Raw genomic sequence first — 21,195 nt, forward strand, 5'->3', positions numbered from 1 at the left:
TTCATCCTGAGAGTCAGACTGAGAAAGCCAGGAGACAACACAATGATGATAAAAAAGAGAGCAGAGTTTATTGAATCGCCTTTGTTGCGTGTGTTTCAATGCTCAGACTTAATCTGAACAGAACAAATCCAACAAGTGTTATTATAACAAAGCAAAAACAATGGAAAATGACTGCTTCACAACATCATCCTGTGAAGTTAAAAACTTTTAAATGGAGACAATCTCTAATCTTTAAACTCATGAAGACAAATATCCCTTGACCGCACAATCAAACGATTAAACCACAATGGCAAACATTGCAAGAGATGAGATAAGGGTGATAAAAAGGAATAAAATGATGAATAAATCACTAAATGATAAATTATATAAATAAAATAAAAATATGAATACATAATAAAATGACAACTATATAAATGACTAAAACTAATCACACACACACACACACACACACACACACACACACACACACACACCTCTAATACATCTCTCTCTCTCTCTCACACACACACACACAAAATCTAAAAACAGTATTTTATTTCTCTGATTCTATCATTTCAACAAGTTCACAGTATCTGAACATTATTATTTTAGTAATTAAAGACACCAAATTAAAGAGGGACCAAAATCACACGGATTATGCTTTATTTTTCTTCACATTCATCTGTGCCAGTTTCGGACTGGCAGATACATCTGTTTTCATCACACACACACAATTCTTGGAAAGGCGGCAAAAATTAATCATTTATTTTGATCAGTTTTGTGAAAAAGGATCTTTTTACAGTAATATTTAACAAAAGAAACTGCAATCTGAGCTCTGATTGAGGAAGCAGACGTTACATATAAACAGAGGATGATGGTGTTTTCTTGTCTTCCTGCTCAAGCCGCGCGGACGCTGAAGAACGGTAGCGCTCGGATGAAAGAGTCCAGTTTGGTGTTGAACAGGTCGCTCTGAAGAGACTCGCCCAGCACACACAGCGGGTTCTTCACAATGTACTCCACGTACAGCTGCAGTCAGACACAACCACAGTTACCGCAGTAAAACCAGAGAGCATTAGTAGAGTGAGTGTGTTACTGTGCTGTAGAGTGGAGCGAGTGTGTTACCGTGCTGTAGAGTAGAGCGAGTGTGTTACCGTGCTGTAGAGTAGAGCGAGTGTGTTACCGTGCTGTAGAGTGGAGCGAGTGTGTTACCGTGCTGTAGAGTGGAGCGAGTGTTACTGTGCTGTAGAGTGGAGCGAGTGTGTTACCGTGCTGTAGAGTGGAGCGAGTGTGTTTTGCTGTAGAGTGGAGCGAGTGTGTTACCGTGCTGTAGAGTGGAGCGAGTGTGTTTTGCTGTAGAGTGGAGCGAGTGTGTTACCGTGCTGTAGAGTGGAGCGAGTGTGTTACCGTGCTGTAGAGTGGAGCGAGTGTGTTACCGTGCTGTAGAGTAGAGCGAGTGTGTTACCGTGCTGTAGAGTAGAGCGAGTGTGTTACCGTGCTGTAGAGTGGAGCGAGTGTTACTGTGCTGTAGAGTGGAGCGAGTGTGTTACCGTGCTGTAGAGTGGAGCGAGTGTGTTTTGCTGTAGAGTGGAGCTAGTGTGTTTTGCTGTAGAGCGAGTGTGTTACCGTACTGTAGAGCGAGTGTGTTACCGTACTGTAGAGTACAGCGAGTGTGCTACCGTACTGTAGAGTACAGCGAGTGTGCTTTGCTGTAGAGCGAGTGTGTTACCGTACTGTAGAGTAGAGCGAGTGTGTTTTGCTGTAGAGAGAGTGTGTTACCGCACTGTAGAATAGAGCGAGTGTGTTACCGTACTGTAGGGCGAGTGTGTTACCGTACTGTAGAGCGCATGTGTTACCGTCCTGTAGAGCGAGTGTGTTTTGCTGTAGAGAGAGTGTTACCGTACTGTAGAGCGAGTGTATTTTGCTGTAGAGTAGAGCGAGTGTGTTACCGTACTGTAGAGTAGAGCGAGTGTGAGTAGAGCGAGTAGAGCGAGTACTGTAGAGTAGAGCGAGTGTGTTCTGCTGTAGAGATAGTGTGTTACCGTACTGTAGAGTACAGCGAGTGTGTTTTGCTGTAGAGCGAGTGTGTTACCGTACTGTAGAGCAGAGCGAGTGTGTTTTGCTGTAGAGATAGTGTGTTACCGTACTGTAGAGTACAGCGAGTGTGTTACCGTACTGTAGAGTAGAGCGAGTGTGTTACCGTACTGTAGAGTACAGCGAGTGTGTTTTGCTGTAGAGCGAGTGTGTTACCGTACTGTAGAGTAGAGCGAGTGTGTTTTGCTGTAGAGCGAGTGTGTTACCGTACTGTAGAGTAGAGTGAGTGTGTTTTGCTGTAGAGCAAGTGTGTTACCGTACTGTAGAGTGAGTGTGTTTTGCTGTAGAGATAGTGTGTTACCGTACTGTAGAGTACAGCGAGTGTGTTTTGCTGTAGAGCGAGTGTGTTACCGTACTGTAGAGTGAGTGTGTTTTGCTGTAGAGTAGAGCGAGTGTGTTACCGTATTGTAGAGCAAGTGTGTTTTGCTGTAGAGAGTGTGTTACCGTACTGTAGAGTGAGTGTGTTTTGCTGTAGAGTAGAGCGAGTGTGTTACCGTACTGTAGAGCGAGTGTGTTTTGCTGTAGAGTAGAGCGAGTGTGTTACCGTACTGTAGAGTGAGTGTGTTTTGCTGTAGACTAGAGTGAGTGTGTTACCGTACTGTAGAGCGAGTGTGTTTTGCTGTAGAGTAGAGCGAGTGTGTTTTGCAGTAGAGCAAGTGTGTTACCGTACTGTAGAGTAGAGCGAGTGTGTTACCGTACTGTAGAGTACAGCGAGTGTGTTACCGTACTGTAGAGTAGAGCAAGTGTGTTACCGTACTGTAGAGTGAGTGTGTTTTGCTGTAGAGATAGTGTGTTACCGTACTGTAGAGTACAGTGAGTGTGTTTTGCTGTAGAGCGAGTGTGTTACCGTACTGTAGAGTGAGTGTGTTTTGCTGTAGAGTAGAGCGAGTGTGTTACCGTATTGTAGAGCAAGTGTGTTTTGCTGTAGAGAGAGTGTGTTACCGTACTGTAGAGTGAGTGTGTTTTGCTGTAGAGTAGAGCGAGTGTGTTACCGTACTGTAGAGCGAGTGTGTTTTGCTGTAGAGTAGAGCGAGTGTGTTACCGTACTGTAGAGTGAGTGTGTTTTGCTGTAAAGTAGAGCGAGTGTGTTACCGTACTGTAGAGCGAGTGTGTTTTGCTGTAGAGTAGAGCGAGTGTGTTACCGTACTGTAGAGCGAGTGTGTTTTGCTGTAGAGTAGAGCGTGTGTGTTTTGCAGTAGAGCAAGTGTGTTACCGTACTGTAGAGTGAGTGTGTTTTGCTGTAGAGTAGAGCGAGTGTGTTACCGTACTGTAGAGTAGAGCAAGTGTGTTACCGTTTTGTAGAGTAGAGCGAGTGTGTTACCGTACTGTAGAGTAGAGCGAGTGTGTTTTGCTGTAGAGCGAGTGTGTTTTGCTGTAGAGAGAGTGTGTTACCGCACTGTAGAATAGAGCGAGTGTGTTACCGTACTGTAGAGCGAGTGTGTTTTGCTGTAGAGTAGAGCGAGTGTGTTACCGTACTGTAGAGTAGAGCGAGTGTGTTTTGCTGTAGAGAGTGTGTTACCGTACTGTAGAGCGAGTGTGTTTTGCTGTAGAGTAGAGCGAGTGTGTTACCGTACTGTAGAGCGAGTGTGTTACCGTGCTGTAGATCTGCTGCAGTGTGTCTCTGCAGTTCGGCACGCCCAGGTCTGTGTTCATCACAAGTTTGATGCCCGTTGGAGTTTCATAATAATGCAGTTTATACCGACTGGTCTGGAACGCCAGAAACCCATCTTTCCTGAAGAGTTTGGTTAAGGAAAACACACACACACACACACACACACACACACACACACACACACACTCACTCACTCACTCACTCACTCACTCACTCACTCACTCACTCACTCACTCACTCACTCACTCACTCACTCACTCACTCACTCACTCACTCACTCACTCACTCACACACACACACACACACACACACACACACACACACACACACACACACACACACACACACACACACACACACACACACACACACACACTCTCTCTCTCTCTCTCTCTCTCTCTCTCTCTCTCTCTCTCTCTCTCTCTCTCTCTCTCTCTCACACACACACACAGGATACATGTCCAGCGGACTCATCTTGCTGATGAAGGATCTGATGGAGAACAGCATCCCGTACATCAGCTTGAACTCCTGACAACAGAGGGAACAGAATAATGACGTCACTCTCATGAGCGAATCTGAAACATGACAACAGATATTTACAACTGGAAGAATATTATCATACATTCAACTCTCTTCAGGGAATCAAATGAACACGGGAAAGAACATAAGAATTAAATAAATAAAGAGCATAAACAATAAGGAGGAATTACAAGAAAAAAGACTGTGTTTCAACCTCTTCTTTGGAGATTCCAGCCTGTTTCTTGCGGTTCCACTCGCTGTAATGAAGACAGCTGCCATTGCGGTCAAATATGTAGAAGTTATGAACGGTCATCTGAGAGAAATGAGGAGGATCACACGATTACAGCGGCGATGAGCGAATAATATCAGTCACACACATCGGCAGTATAACGCAGAATACAGTTAAACACAAGATAAATACTATTCGGTTATCTGTATTGTGTTTAAATCATGTTCATTACAGTAAATGCTGATGGATTTCATTGTTTACCTTCCGCGCGGCGTCAGCCCTCAGACTGACCCGACACATGCCTGAACAAGAAGAAAAAACTACCCTTGAAACAATTTGGTTCCAATATGCTTCAAAAGAAAATTAATTAAACATATATATGATTGTTTACAACATGTAATGCATTCCCGCAGCTGTGTTTTCTGATTTATCAGACAGGCGCGATCGTTTAAGACAGGCACGTGTGCGGACTCCTGCCAAGGGGTCCTTCAAGTAGCAATTGTTGAGAGAAGATGGCCGCTACGCTGCAGTTTCCAGCTAATGTTTCATCTTTTAATAATTATAATGATGCAGTTCCTGACTGGACGCAGAGGGAAGTCAGCACAGGGGTGAGAAGCACTCATAATCATCATAATAATCTTAATTAGTTGAGTTATGGTGTGGAGAAACGCGTTTATTAGGACATAGACTGATGAAGCTCGGTGAATGATGCAGCAGAACTGAACGAGTCTCATTAATAACATTTACCTGGAATATTTTACTCATATTTGATAAGTTCGCATCATTGATCCTGTGTGAGATCCTGTTTATTACAGAGAAGCTGCTTTGATATATAAATAAATGTGACTTGATTTGGAATAAAGTTTCATTAATCTGTGTAACGTTAGTATTTTTATAATTAATGCGTAAACGCTACTATATTAAATATAACATTTATTGTTATACCCAATTTATAGATTAATCAAAATTAAACATTGAGTTGAATGTTCATCATTTAGTCATTCATTTAGCAATTTTATTTTCAGTAATATCTTAATTTCATAATTAATTTGATTTTACAATCTTTATTTTAATTAATATTTTAATACATTTTAATCTTAAACAATTAAATATAAAAGCAATTTAAATAAGTAATTTGAAAAGATTTAAGTAAATAATTTCATATTTTAAAAATTAAATACTTTAAATAATTAAAAAATAGGTTAAATATTTTTAAATACTTAAATATGTTTTATAGTTTGATTAAATAATTTCAAATAGTTAAATACATTTTAAATTCTTTAAATAATTAAGTTAAATATTTTTAAATACTTTAGTCAAATCATTTTAAAGGGGTGGTTTACTGCCTTTTTTCTTTGCTTGATTGTGTTTATGGGCTGCAATATAACATGTCTTCGTGTTTCGTTTGTTAAAAAACGCCTTATTTTTCATAAATTTCGCCTTTATTGTAAGCCGCTTCCTCCTCTGTCATTTGAACGACCGGTTGACTTCCTGATTCTATGAAACCACTCCCTCAGAAAGAGGCAATGAGCTAAGATTGGTTAGTTCGGCCGGTGTGTTGTAATTGGCTAAACTGCGTCCGGAATCTTCACGCCCATTACCTTTACGGGCGACAGTTGCATGTGCTCCGGTCAAATGTAATGGTGTCAATATTGCCGTATCAGTTTGAGCCAGAATCAGACCCAGAGAGCGGTGATGAAGAGAGTCAAGCAGAACCTCCGCAAACACGGCTCTTACTAAACGTTTCTGAATGGTAATTTATTTTATTATTATTATTTTCTCAAAGAATTTCCACACGCTGTTACTTGAAAATGCTACTGCTGTTTGTTAGCTTTTGAGATACGCTTTCCCCCTGGTTAAACATTTAATATAACTGAATACATGACTGAGTAATACCGTTTTTTAAAGATATTGTTTTATTGATAGAATGAACAACCGTTTAACTATTCACAAAGCTTACCGGTAGTTTACTCAGTTTGTCGTTTTCGTATGTGATAACAGCAGCTGAAGTTCGCTGTTGCGATCATTTTTTGAAGTTTGTACACGTTTGTCTTATGCACACAAAATAACATCGAACTAACTAGCTACTATAACCAAACCGCTTTGGCATTGGTTTGCGTTCTTGATCAAATCAAAAAATTACGTCATAAAGTAGCTATACATGGAAAATACGTTTACAAAATTTGTACATATTACAAATTCGGGTCCAAAATGTTTATACGCATCTGTCATATACTAAAGCCAGCGCTGGCATTTTTTTACATCCTTGATAAAACTATTACGTCTTCTTAAATTATACAGGCAAATGGATTTAAATTGATTAAATCTTACTTGCAGGTTGTGCCCCAACAACTGCTCCCTCTGCTTCATGTTGGAGTAATAGTTTCTTGTTGAATCCGACATTGAACTCGTGAACTCGATTCTGGAAGCTGTCTTCCGTAAAATGTGCAGCACAGAGAGCTAAACTACGATTGTAATTGTCAGGAACATAATCAAACTTAAATTTTAACCATTGTTGACGAACTCCAGCGTCTGTAGGAAGCCTGAACACAGAAGACCTGACAGCTACAGCTCTCCACTATAACTCCTCCTCTTCGACAGCAGAACATGTTCCGGAGGGAGGGTTGATGTAAATGTATGGGTTAGTTACGTATAAAACCCGGGAAGTATCTCGTTGTAGTCCCATTCGAGTCGTTTTTGTAGGCATTAAACTTCCTGATTTTTAAAAGACAATATCTCCGCTTACGTTGAACTTTCAGCGCAGCAACTTTGCAGATACTGTTCATGCACCAACAGCAACATTACACAGTATTTAAAATGAAAAAAGTGAAATAGCTATCAACCACCCCTTTAAATAGTTTACTATCTAAAATAATAAAATACATTTTAAAATAATTGAATTAAGTTAAGTATTTTTAAAGACTTTAAATAATTTAATTAAATAATTTTGAATAATTGATATTGATGATAAAATTAAATACAATTCTTAGTTTTCTGTTATAAATTAAAAGTAATATCTTTGGCCTGGTTTGACAGACAGGGTTTAGATTAAGCCGGATTTAGGCTTTAGTCTAATAAGGACATTTATAAACATGCCGTAGAAAAACACACATTACTGATGCGCATCTTGAGACAAAACAATGTCACTGACATATTTTAATATGTTTTCAGTTAAAACAACTCAAACATGTTTAGTCTGGGCTAGTTTAGGCCTGGTGTGAGGTTTGTGTGACGTCTGGTGTGAGGTTTGTGTGACGTCTGGTGTGAGGTTTGTGTGACGTCTGGTGTGATGTTTGTGTGACGTCGGGTGTGATGTTTGTGTGACGTCGGGTGTGAGGTTTGTGTGACGTCTGGTGTGAGGTTTGTGTGACGTCTGGTGTGAGGTTTGTGTGACGTCTGGTGTGAGGTTTGTGTGACGTCTGGTGTGATGTTTGTGTGACGTCGGGTGTGACGTCGGGTGTGACGTTTGTGTGATGTTTGTGTGATGTTTGTGTGATGTTTGTGTGATGTTTGTGTGATGTTTGTGTGATGTTTGTGTGATGTTTGTGTGATGTTTGTGTGATGTTTGTGTGATGTTTGTGTGACGTTTGTGTGAAGTTTGCGTGACGTCTAGTGTGAAGTTTGCGTGACGTCTGGTGTGATGTTTGTGTGAGGTCTAGTGTGATGTTTGCGTGACGTCTGGTGTGATGTTTGTGTGAGGTCTAGTGTGACGTTTGCGTGACGTCTGGTGTGATGTTTGTGTGAGGTCTAGTGTGACGTTTGCGTGACGTCTGGTGTGATGTTTGTGTGAGGTCTAGTGTGACGTTTGCGTGACGTCTGGTGTGATGTTTGTGTGACGTCTAGTGTGACGTTTGCGTGACGTCTGGTGTGATGTTTGTGTGAGGTCTAGTGTGACGTTTGCGTGACGTCTGGTGTGATGTTTGTGTGACGTCTAGTGTGACGTTTGCGTGACGTCTGGTGTGATGTTTGTGTGAGGTCTAGTGTGACGTTTGCGTGACGTCTGGTGTGATGTTTGTGTGAGGTCTAGTGTGACGTTTGCGTGACGTCTGGTGTGACGTTTGTGTGACGTCTAGTGTGACGTTTGCGTGACGTCTGGTGTGATGTTTGTGTGAGGTCCGGTGTGATCTGTGTTCCCACGGGTCCTTGAAATCCTTGAAAGTTTGTGGATCTTGAAAAAAAAGTCAAGGCCCTGTAAAGTTGTTGAAAGTAAACACACACACACACACACACACACACACACACACACACACACACACACACACACACACACACACAGAGACAGGTCCTTAAAAATGCTTGAATTTATTTTGCGTGAGAAGTTTTCTGTAAAAATATTCCCTCCGCTCCGCTAATGTGTTATTCCGCCAACACTTCGTGGCCTATGCGTACTAACCCAAATATATGTAAACATATAAATAAACATAACATTTGTGATAATAAATATTTTATTTAACGTAATGTTGAATTGCTTTGCTTAAGACAATGTAAACCCATGAGGCAAGAAAACCTAAACGAGTAGTTCACTTTAAATCAGCCCATGATTTACTCTCCCTCAACTCATCCCAGTGTGTGTGACACTCTTCTCTCAGACGAACACAATCAGAGTAATATTAATAAATGGCCTGCTCTTCCAAGCTTTATAATGGCAGTGAATAACACTTTCTGTTTTGAAGTCCATAAAAGTGCATCTGTCCATCATAAAAGTGCATCTGTCCATCATAAATGTGCATCTATCCATCATAAAAGTGCATCTATCCATCATAAAAGTGCATCTATCCATCATAAAAGTGCATCTGTCCATCATAAAAGTGCATCTGTCCATCATAAAAGTGCATCTGTCCATCATAAAAGTGCATCTATCCATCATAAAAGTGCATCTATCCATCATAAAAGTGCATCTGTCCATCATAAATGTGCATCTATCCATCATAAAAGTGCATCTATCCATCATAAAAGTGCATCTGTCCATCATAAAAGTGCATCTATCCATCATAAAAGTGCATCTGTCCATCATAAAAGTGCATCTGTCCATCATAAAAGTGCATCTATCCATCATAAAAGTGCATCTGTCCATCATAAAAGTGCATCTATCCATCATAAAAGTGCATCTATCCATCATAAAAGTGCATCTATCCATCATAAAAGTGCATCTATCCATCATAAAAGTGCATCTATCCATCATAAAAGTGCATCTATCCATCATAAAAGTGCATCTATCCATCATAAAAGTGCATCTGTCCATCATAAAAGTGCATCTGTCCATCATAAAAGTGCATCTATCCATCATAAAAGTGCATCTATCCATCATAAAAGTGCATCTATCCATCATAAAAGTGCATCTGTCCATCATAAAAGTGCATCTATCCATCATAAAAGTGCATCTATCCATCATAAAAGTGCATCTATCCATCATAAAAGTGCATCTATCATCATAAAAGTGCATCTATCATCATAAAAGTGCATCTATCATCATAAAAGTGCATCTGTCCATCATAAAAGTGCATCTATCATCATAAAAGTACATATATCCATCATAAAAGTGCATCTATCATCATAAAAGTGCATCTATCATCATAAAAGTGCATATATCCATCATAAAAGTGCATCTATCCATCATAAAAGTGCATCTATCATCATAAAAGTACATCTATCATCATAAAAGTGCATCTATCATCATAAAAGTACATCTATCATCATAAAAGTGCATCTGTCCATCATAAAAGTGCATCTAACCATCATAAAAGTACATCTATCATCATAAAAGTGCATCTATCATCATAAAAGTGATAATTTGTGTGAGGTCTGATGTGATGTTTGTAGGGGTGTAACGATACACAAAACTGACCGTTCGGTACGCCCCACGGTTTTGACCTCTCGGTTCGGTGGGGTTTTTTTTTAAAGTTTTTTTTTTTTTTACAGTGGTTTAATGAACAAATTCTGTCTTTGTCTTTAAATTAATTCAATTACAATTAAACTTTTCGCAAGGATAAAAAAAGATCTGCTAATGCTGTAAGCTATATAGGGAGCCCACACATTACTATAACCTTAAGGTTAACAACAGAGCCTAGACTTTTAGCCTAATTTCAGATACTATTTATTTTTAGATATAATAATCAACACTCAACACATTGTATGAAAACATGTAAACTGCACATAAGGCAGTTTTCTCATTAACTTATGTTTTCTATTCTAATTTGTTACTGAAATAGAAATATTTACACAGTTGCTGTCATTTTCATGACAGATATTTAAAACATAGGCTATATTAAATAATCAAGATATCAATCATTAACATGTTAGGTAAAATATATTATACAGGCTATATAGTGCATTTATTTAGTGCAAGAGTTCATTTAGGAACCAACAAGCTGTGGCACTGAACGACTTGCCTGAGGTAAATATAAGGCTATGTGACAAACTAAGACGTTTTATTGGCGTCTTTCCGCTGCTGAAACACTGATCGAATGATTACACAAGTTACGATGCCTTTCAGGAAGTATTCTGTATCCTTTAACATACCTTCAGGTGTCCATTCATGTTTATTCTGTGACTGAGGAAGAGAATGGCGTTTACTCGCGCCCGCGCTGCCGCTGTAAATGAGGAGCGAGTACAGCGATCTGTGACGCCACATCAAAGAGCGCCAAAACGGCATTTATTCTTTGAATTTCGTGATCAAATAGACAGAATGTGAAAGATTACACCTTGCTTATTATCGAAAGTAACAAAATACAGAGCTTGTTATTAGAGGGTGTTAATGGTGGTTAGGCTATAACGCTGTATTCGTTGTGTACATAAAAGACATGAGGTCCGTTGAGCCGGGGCAGCGGGGGCGGGGCAGCAGGGGGCGGGGCAGCAGGGGGCGGGGCGTCCTCGGTACGCCATGAGAGTATCGCGATACGTATCGTGGGTGGTGTATCGCGGTTTTTCGGTTCGGTTTGTGTGACGTTTGTGTGACGTTTGTGTGATGTTTGTGTGACGTCTGATGTGATGTTTGTGTGACGTCTGATGTGATGTTTGTGTGATGTTTGTGTGACGTCTGATGTGATGTTTGTGTGATGTTTGTGTGACGTTTGTGTGACGTCTGATGTGATGTTTGTGTGATGTTTGTGTGACGTCTGATGTGATGTTTGTGTGATGTTGTGTGTTGTGTTCAGACCACCATCATGGCGGTGGAGTTTGACGGAGGAGTTGTGATGGGCGCTGACTCTCGCACCACCACCGGGTAAGAGACGCTGCTCATGAGTCGAGGTCACGGTTCGATGATTGTGTGTTTAACGGATGATTGTGTGTTTAACGGATGTTCCGTGTGGTCTGTGCAGCGCTTACATCGCCAACCGCGTGACGGATAAACTCACGCCGATCCACGAGCGGATCTTCTGCTGTCGCTCGGGCTCAGCGGCCGACACTCAGGCCATCGCGGACGCCGTCACCTACCAGCTGGGCTTCCACAGGTACACACACACACACACACGTACCAGCTGGGCTTCCACAGGTACACACACACACACACGTACCAGCTGGGCTTCCACAGGTACACACACACACACACGTACCAGCTGGGCTTCCACAGGTACACACACACACACACGTACCAGCTGGGCTTCCACAGGTACACACACACACACACGTACCAGCTGGGCTTCCACAGGTACACACACACACACGTACCAGCTGGGCTTCCACAGGTACACACACACACACACACGTACCAGCTGGGCTTCCACAGGTACACACACACACACACACGTACCAGCTGGGCTTCCACAGGTACACACACACACACACACACACACACACACACACACACACACACACACACGTACCAGCTGGGCTTCCACAGGTACACACACACACACACACACGTACCAGCTGGGCTTCCACAGGTACACACACACACACACACACACACACACACACACACACACACGTACCAGCTGGGCTTCCACAGGTACACACACACACACACACACACACACACACACGTACCAGCTGGGCTTCCACAGGTACACACACACACACACACACACACACACACACACACACACACACACACACACACACACACACACACACACGTACCAGCTGGGCTTCCACAGGTACACACACACACACACACACACACACACACACACGTACCAGCTGGGCTTCCACAGGTACACACACACACACACACACGTACCAGCTGGGCTTCCACAGGTACACACACACACACACACACAGTTTAGATGCCAGTCGGGTTGGGAATCGAATATTGAGGTCTGGAATCGGATACTTGTTATAAAATAAAAATCTCAATTCCTCTGATCGATTCCTTTGTGAGCGTTTCAAAGACTTTAAATCATTCGAGCGAGAGACTCTGTTTTCTAGGGGTGGGAATTGGCAAAAATGTGACGATTTGATAGTATTGCGATATTTGGGCCACGATTCAATATTATTGCGATTCTTAATATATTGCGATACAGCAAGTATTTCGATTCTGCGATATAATGCGATTCATGTTCAAAGGCATTACAAAACATGAGTAAAATAAGACTGCTCAACTCACTTCAAATGTCACATTAATTCTGTGAACATTATCTTCTACACATTAACTGAAGTGCAGAAACTCTGTCCTTGAACATTCAGGACACAGGACCTTATTACAGGACGTAGCCTAATTATATGGACGCGTCACCACCGCATTAGCACCAAAAACATGGAGATTTTATTTTAGAGAATAATTGCACAACCTATTCGATATTCTATTATTAAATAAACTAATTGAATATTCAAAAATTGTGACTGCATGTAATCTCTTGCCCCCCCCCCCCCCCCCCCCCCCCCAAATCTTCACTCACGTCTCGATTTCCGAAGGGGATTATAAACGTTTCTTGCTTGGTTCGCTTTTAATTAGGCCTATTATATTCACATTCTTTACCGTGGTAAAGTAGAAAACGCTGTAGGACAGATGGCCTACATTAGTACTTGCACGTCAGATTCATTTCAACACAGTTTGTGCTTGTTATTAGACCCGTAAGGCGCGTCAAGTTCATTTGTAAAGCGCGTTTCACACGCGGGTGATTTTTAGTGTGGCTTTCTCTGGCAGCGCAATATCAAACATAGCCTAAATGCCTTGCCCTTGTGGAACATTAAAGTCGCTCTTCATACCTTTTACAACAAGTAGAAAACATGAAGATGTCAGAAAACAGATGGATGGTCTCTCTCCTGCTCGTGTCCCACATCCCTCTCGAAGCGCAGAGCGGTCGGCTGTATCATGCGTCTCTGTGTGGAAGTATTAAACGGAAGGTTTTTTGTTTTTTTTTATGGATTTAACTTTATTACATTGTTTAAGTTTCCAATATTTACTGAGATTTATTTCAACGCTTTACAGGCTTTAGTGTGTCGCTTCTTTGACGGAATTGCTCAAATAAACACTTTTTTTTTTCAATTTTCGAAGCAACCCCCCAGTCACTGCACAGGGATTGGTCCATTACCTCTGCAGTGGTAAAAACTGCCACCGTCGCAGCCCTATAACCCGAAAGTAAAACAGATTTTATAATTAAATATTGCAATACTTTGCGCTACTGTATCGATATAATTGCGTGTGCAAAATATCGCGATACTGAACAGAATCGATTTTTCCCACCACTAGTGTTTACTTTCGTGTGTATCAGTGTATTGGATCCGTGCAGCTCTTAAAGTGACAGCACTAATATTCCTGCCGTCTCTATAATGTCACTTTACGTTTGAAAATCGATTGCACAATCGATCGCACCAACCAACGCAAGTTTCGGAAACGAAAATAGGGAATCGATTTTAACGGTTTTACGATTGTAATGTTATGGCAGTGCACTCTGCTTATTGTTTTCGAGAATGTTGCACTCCTGTTTGTCGTTGTGCACCAAACTTCACGCCAGTAAATCATCAGGACTATTGCTGAGTTGTGCGTCTCAAGCGCGGCGCGCCCTCTTTACGTTCGTCCTCATGCCTGTTAGTCGTCCGTGGATTTGCCCATATTTGGCGTTTAAAATGGAAACGTCTTTAGACATGGAAAATCTATTTTACAATCGATTCAATGAACACTAATGTCTCAAATCAAACAGGATTTTTTCACAAAAGTGACAGCCCTAATAACACTATAATAACACTAATATTCCTTCCGTCTCTATAATAACACTAATATTCCTTCCGTCTCTATAATAACACTAATATTCCTTCCGTCTCTATAATAACACTAATATTCCTTCCGTCTCTATAATAACACTAATATTCCTTCCGTCTCTATAATAACACTAATATTAATATGCCGTCTCTATAATAACACTAGTATTAATATGCCGTCTCTATAATAACACTAGTATTAATATGCCGTCTCTATAATAACACTAATATTCCTTCCGTCTCTATAATAACACTAATATTAATATGCCGTCTCTATAATAACACTAATATTCCTTCCGTCTCTATAATAACACTAATATTAATATGCCGTCTCTATAATAACACTAATATTCCTTCCGTCTCTATAATAACACTAATATTAATATGCCGTCTCTATAATAACACTAATATTAATATGTCGTCTCTATAATAACACTATTAATATGCCGTCTCTATAATAACACTATTAATATGCCGTCTCTATAATAACACTATTAATATGCCGTCTCTATAATAACACTAGTATTAATATGCCGTCTCTATAATAACACTATTAATATGCCGTCTCTATAATAACACTATTAATATGCCGTCTCTATAATAACACTAATATTCCTTCCGTCTCTATAATAACACTATTAATATGCCGTCTCTATAATAACACTAATATTAATATGCCGTCTCTATAATAACACTATTAATATGCCGTCTCTATAATAACACTAATATTCCTTCCGTCTCTATAATAACACTAATATTAATATGCCGTCTCTATAATAACACTAATATTAATATGCCGTCTCTATAATAACACTAATATTAATATGCCGTCTCTATAATAACACTAATATTAATATGCCGTCTCTATAATAACACTAATATTAATATGCCGTCTCTATAATAACACTAATATTAATATGTCGTCTCTATAATAACACTAATATTAATATGCCGTCTCTATAATAACACTAATATTAATATGCCGTCTCTATAATAACACTAATATTCCTTCCGTCTCTATAATAACACTAGTATTAATATGCCGTCTCTATAATAACACTAATATTCCTTCCGTCTCTATAATAACACTAATATTAATATGCCGTCTCTATAATAACACTAATATTAATATGCCGTCTCTATAATAACACTAATATTAATATTCCGTCTCTATAATAACACTAATATTAATATGCCGTCTCTATAATAACACTAATATTAATATGCCGTCTCTATAATAACACTAATATTAATATGCCGTCTCTATAATAACACTAATATTAATATGCGTCTCTATAATAACACTAATATTAATATGCCGTCTCTATAATAACACTAATATTAATATGCCGTCTCTATAATAACACTAATATTAATATGCCGTCTCTATAATAAAACTAATATTAATATGCCGTCTCTATAATAACACTAATATTCCTTCCGTCTCTATAATAACACTAATATTAATATGCCGTCTCTATAATAACACTAATATTCCTTCCGTCTCTATAATAACACTAATATTAATATGCCGTCTCTATAATAACACTAATATTAATATGCCGTCTCTATAATAACACTAATATTAATATTCCGTCTCTATAATAACACTAATATTAATATGCCGTCTCTATAATAACACTAATATTAATATGCCGTCTCTATAATAACACTAATATTAATATGCCGTCTCTATAATAACACTAATATTAATATGCGTCTCTATAATAACACTAATATTAATATGCCGTCTCTATAATAACACTAATATTAATATGCCGTCTCTATAATAACACTAATATTAATATGCCGTCTCTATAATAAAACTAATATTAATATGCCGTCTCTATAATAACACTAGTATTAATATGCCGTCTCTATAATAACACTAATATTAATATGCCCTCTCTATAATAACACTAATATTAATATGCCGTCTCTATAATAACACTAATATTAATATGCCGTCTCTATAATAACACTAGTATTAATATGCCGTCTCTATAATAACACTAATATTAATATGCCCTCTCTATAATAACACTAATATTAATATGCCGTCTCTATAATAACACTAATATTAATATGCCGTCTCTATAATAACACTAATATTAATATGCCGTCTCTATAATAACACTAATATTAATATGCCGTCTCTATAATAACACTAATATTAATATTCCGTCTCTATAATAACACTAATATTAATATGCGTCTCTATAATAACACTAATATTAATATGCCGTCTCTATAATAACACTAATATTAATATGCCGTCTCTATAATAACACTAATATTAATATGCCGTCTCTATAATAACACTAATATTAATATGCCGTCTCTATAATAACACTAATATTAATATTCCGTCTCTATAATAACACTAATATTAATATTCCGTCTCTATAATAACACTAATATTAATATTCCGTCTCTATAATAACACTAATATTAATATTCCGTCTCTATAATAACACTAATATTAATATTCCGTCTCTATAATAACACTAATATTAATATTCCGTCTCTATAATAACACTAATATTAATATGCGTCTCTATAATAACACTAATATTAATATGCCGTCTCTATAATAACACTAATATTAATATTCCGTCTCTATAATAACACTAATATTAATATTCCGTCTCTATAATAACACTAATATTAATATTCCGTCTCTATAATAACACTAATATTAATATTCCGTCTCTATAATAACACTAATATTAATATTCCGTCTCTATAATAACACTAATATTAATATGCCGTCTCTATAATAACACTCATCTAACTACAGAAGACAGAGAGAGAGTTTACTCGCTCTTCACTGAATAACTTCTGTTACTATATCTGTAATGTGTGTTTTATTGATAAAGTGCAGATATTTTAGTTTCTGTTCCTGAACACCTGAAACTCTTAAAACACTGTTTCAGTCATATCTGTTCAGTTGTGTCTATTTGTTGTGATTGCTAATTTTTTATTTGTTCTTGTTTAATTACTGAGTGTGTTTAATAATGCTTTAGTTTATATTAGTTCTGCTAGTTGTTCTTCTACGGTGTTTTAACCCTCAGGCAAACGCTCCTCTGTAAGTGTTCTCTAGCCTGATGATTTCTGGTCATGATATTCAGACACAATCACATGTTTTGAAATGAGAGGAAATGTGAATATATCTAAGATTTTTTTTTTACCTTATTAGAATCTAAATTCTCTGTGACCCCTGACCCCTCTCTGTGACCTGTGACCCATGACCTCGCTCTGACCCCTGACCCCTTTCTCTGTGACCTCTGACCCCTGACCTCTCTCTCTGTGACCTCTGACCCCTGACCTCTCTCTGTGACCCCTGACCTCTCTCTCTGACCCCTGACCTCTCTCTGTGACCTCTGACCTCTCTCTCTGACCCCTGACCTCTCTCTGGTCTCCAGCATCGAGCTGGACGAGGCTCCTCTGGTGCAGACGGCAGCGAGTCTCTTCAAGGACATGTGCTACAGATACAGAGAGGAGCTGATGGCCGGCATCATCGTGGCCGGGTGGGACAAGCGGAGGGGCGGACAGGTGTGTGTGTGCGTGTGTGTGTGTGTGTGTGTGTGTGTGTGTGTGCTCATCTGAGTGTGTGTGTGTGTGTGTGTGTGTGTGTGTGTGCAGGTGTACACGGTGCCCGTGGGAGGGATGATGACCCGGCAGCCGGTGTCGGTCGGTGGATCTGGCAGTAGTTACATCTACGGTTATGTGGACTCAAACTACAAACCTGGAATGAGCAAAGAGGAGTGTCTCAAATTCACTGCTGGAGGTCAGATACACACACACACACACACACACACACACACACACACACACACACACACACACACACACACACACACACACAGAATATCTAGTAAAGTGTAATTTATTCCTGTGATCAAAGCTGAATGTTCAGCATCATTACTCCAGTCTTCAGTGTCACATGATCCTTCAGAAATCACTCTAATATGAGGATTTGATGATCAAGAAACATTTATGATTATTATCAGTGTTGAAAACAGCTCATATTTCTGTGGATACCGTGATATGCCAACACTCGAAAGTTTGGTGTCCTTGATTAATAAAAGTATTACTTTCTCTTTTAAATTTTACTGACACCAAACTTTTGCATTTAAACCTTTTGAACCGTTTTAAACATTATAATTTCTTGATCATCAAATCATTACACGTGACCCTGGACCACACACCAGTCTCGAGGCGCACGGGTTTATCTGTGGCAATAGCCAACAATACAGTGCATGGGTCAAAATTATTCATTTTCTTTTATGCCAAAAATCATGAGGATATTAAGATCATGTTCCATGAAGATAATTTGTAAATATCCTACTGTAAATATATAAAACATGTATTTCTGTGAGTGAATGCAGGACAATCGCCAACATAAATGAACAACTTTAAAGGAGATTTTCTCAATGTTCCAGATGTTCAATAGTTGATCTCAGCCATATATTGTCCTATCCTAACACCATACATCAGTGGAAAGCTTATTTATTCAGCTTTTTAGATGATGTATAAATCTCAATTTCAATAAATTGACCCATGTGACTGGTTTTGTGGTCCAGGGTCACATATTAGTAGTGTTGCTTTCGTCAACAAAAATTATGACGAAATATTGTCGTCAACGAACCGTTATCACCTGACGACAACGAGACGAGACTAGACGTAAATGCATGGTCATGTGACGATGACTAAAATACATGTATAATGCAACATCGTTGACGAATAAAAACGAGACTAAATGTGGCTTACAAAATAAAAACTATGCTAAAAGGTCTCTTCATTTTGTTGACCAAGACGAGACGAAATGTTATAATGTCACGACGAATGAGAGAGTTGTGCGTGAACCCATAGCTTTGTCGGCTTTAAATTCTGGATTGCGATCTGGTCACCCGATTATCAGCGAATTTAACAATATCACTCCATTAGTTATTCTATTAAAATGTCTCATTGATATATTTGACACATTCATAATCATTACTTTTGCCGGTTCTTTGTGACAGCTGCATGTTATTGGCAGCGTCTCTGGTTACATGAACACGTCACCGCATCAGCGCCAGAACATGGAGATTTTATTTTAGAGAATAATCGCACAATCTATTCGATATCCTATAATTAAACTAATCGAATATCCAAAAATCGTGAATCCCTGCATGGAATCTCTTGTTTCTTTTCCCAAATCTTCACTCACGTCTCACGTTTTCTAAAGGGATAAACGTTTCTTTGGTTCGCTTTTAATTAGGCCTATTATATTCGTATTCTTTACTGTGGTAAAGTAGAAAAACGCTGTAGGACAGATGGCCTACATTTGTACTTGCATGTCAAATTCTTTTTAACACAGTTTGTGCTTGTTATATAGACATAGGGCGCGTCAAGTTTGGTTGTAAAGCGCGTTTCACACGCGCGGGTGATTTTTAGTTTCACTTTCTCTGGCAGCGCAATCTCAAACATAGCCTAAATATTTCGCCCTTGTGGGGGATAAAATTCGCTCTTCAGACCAATTTACATCAAGTAGAAAACACAAAGATATCATAAAGAGATTGGTCTCTTCCTGCTCGTGTCCCACATCCCTCTCAAAGCGCAGAGTGTATATCACGCGTCTTTGTGTGGAAATATAAAACAAGTTTTTTTTTTTTTTAAATAACCCCCCAACCACTGCCGGTAGTTGGTCCATTACCGCGGTGGTAAAAAACCTGCCACCGTCACAGCCCTAAATATAGGCTACTAGCCTATAAAAAGATAACCTTGAAATTCTATATTGACTGGGTTAAATAGAATTGCATTACTAAAAAGAGACTAAAATACAATTTTCATTGACTAAAACTAGCCTAAAATGTCATCAGTTTTCGTCGACTAAAACTTGACTAGACTAAAAAGAGTATGAACGTGACTAAAACTAATAAAAACTAAAATGACAGTCTGACACAAAGACTAGACTAAAACTAAAATTAAAACAGGCCGCCAAAAACAACACAACATATTAGAGTGATTTCTGAAGGGTCATGTGACACTGAAGACTGGAGTAAACATTCAGCTTTGATCACTGGAATAATTTACACTTTACTATATATTCACACAGAAAACAGATGATTTACACTGGAATAATATTTCACTGTTTTACTGTATTTCTGAGCAAATAAATGCAGTTTTGATGAGCAGAAGAGACCCTTTCAGAAACAAAAAAAAAAAATCATACAAATGTTTTTATCAGTCATACCATGTCTTGACGTGTGTGTGTGTGTGTGCAGCGCTGACTCTGGCCATGGAGCGAGACGGCTCGAGTGGAGGAGTGGTGCGGCTGGCGGTGATCTCGGAGCTGGGAGTGGAGAGACAGGTGATCCTCGGGAACCAGTTACAGCAGTTCTCCACCGTCTGAGTCTCACACTCAGTGTTCCTGGAGACACTCTCATTACAAGTTCAAATAAACATGACTTCGTACAACTGTCTGCTGTGTTACTGTGTTGACCATCCCAGTTTCAGTGGACATGCTTTCGCTTTTACTTTTGTAAAGATAAGATGTGCGTTTGGGGGCGGGACTGTGTGTTTGACTGACCAATGACAGACGCGATCGGTTTCAAATACTATATCTTTAGTTGAAACTGAG

The 21,195-nt window shown here is 39.0% G+C and overlaps 2 protein-coding genes across 2 annotated transcripts; one reads left to right on the plus strand and one right to left on the minus strand.

Moving 5' to 3' along the window:
- Positions 1-43: 43 nt before the first annotated feature.
- On the minus strand, positions 44-4,958 carry trappc1 (trafficking protein particle complex subunit 1). The gene is made up of 5 exons (XM_081387103.1): positions 4,692-4,958; positions 4,416-4,514; positions 4,140-4,210; positions 3,664-3,802; positions 44-1,005 (listed from the first exon to the last, which is right to left on the minus strand). The coding sequence occupies exons 1-5, from the start codon at positions 4,728-4,730 to the stop codon at positions 877-879; spliced, it is 477 nt and encodes a 158-aa protein (XP_081243229.1). The 5' UTR covers positions 4,731-4,958; the 3' UTR covers positions 44-876.
- Positions 4,121-21,032, plus strand: psmb6 (proteasome 20S subunit beta 6). The gene is made up of 6 exons (XM_081387102.1): positions 4,121-5,038; positions 11,585-11,652; positions 11,750-11,881; positions 17,996-18,125; positions 18,216-18,360; positions 20,840-21,032. Exons 1-6 carry the CDS (start codon positions 4,943-4,945, stop codon positions 20,965-20,967), a joined length of 699 nt encoding a protein of 232 aa, XP_081243228.1. The 5' UTR covers positions 4,121-4,942; the 3' UTR covers positions 20,968-21,032.
- Positions 21,033-21,195: the final 163 nt, after the last annotated feature.

This window comes from Scardinius erythrophthalmus, assembly GCF_964197995.2.
Source record: "Scardinius erythrophthalmus genome assembly, chromosome: 15".
Lineage (NCBI taxonomy): Eukaryota > Metazoa > Chordata > Actinopteri > Cypriniformes > Leuciscidae > Scardinius > Scardinius erythrophthalmus.

What these genes read in the sequence shown, in the direction of transcription:
- psmb6 (XM_081387102.1), top strand. Translation starts at nt 4,943, where the DNA reads ATGGCCGCTACGCTGCAGTTTCCAGCTAATGTTTCATCTTTTAATAAT. An exon ending in TACCAGCTGGGCTTCCACAG is followed by an intron (nt 11,882 to 17,995) that starts GTACACACACAC and finishes TCTGGTCTCCAG; the next exon opens with CATCGAGCTGGACGAGGCTC. An exon ending in TCTCAAATTCACTGCTGGAG is followed by an intron (nt 18,361 to 20,839) that starts GTCAGATACACA and finishes GTGTGTGTGCAG; the next exon opens with CGCTGACTCTGGCCATGGAG.
- trappc1 (XM_081387103.1), bottom strand. Translation starts at nt 4,730, where the DNA reads ATGTGTCGGGTCAGTCTGAGGGCTGACGCCGCGCGGAAG. An exon ending in AAGATGAGTCCGCTGGACAT is followed by an intron (nt 3,803 to 4,139) that starts GTATCCTGTGTG and finishes CAAACTCTTCAG; the next exon opens with GAAAGATGGGTTTCTGGCGT. An exon ending in TGCAGCAGATCTACAGCACG is followed by an intron (nt 1,006 to 3,663) that starts GTAACACACTCG and finishes GTCTGACTGCAG; the next exon opens with CTGTACGTGGAGTACATTGT.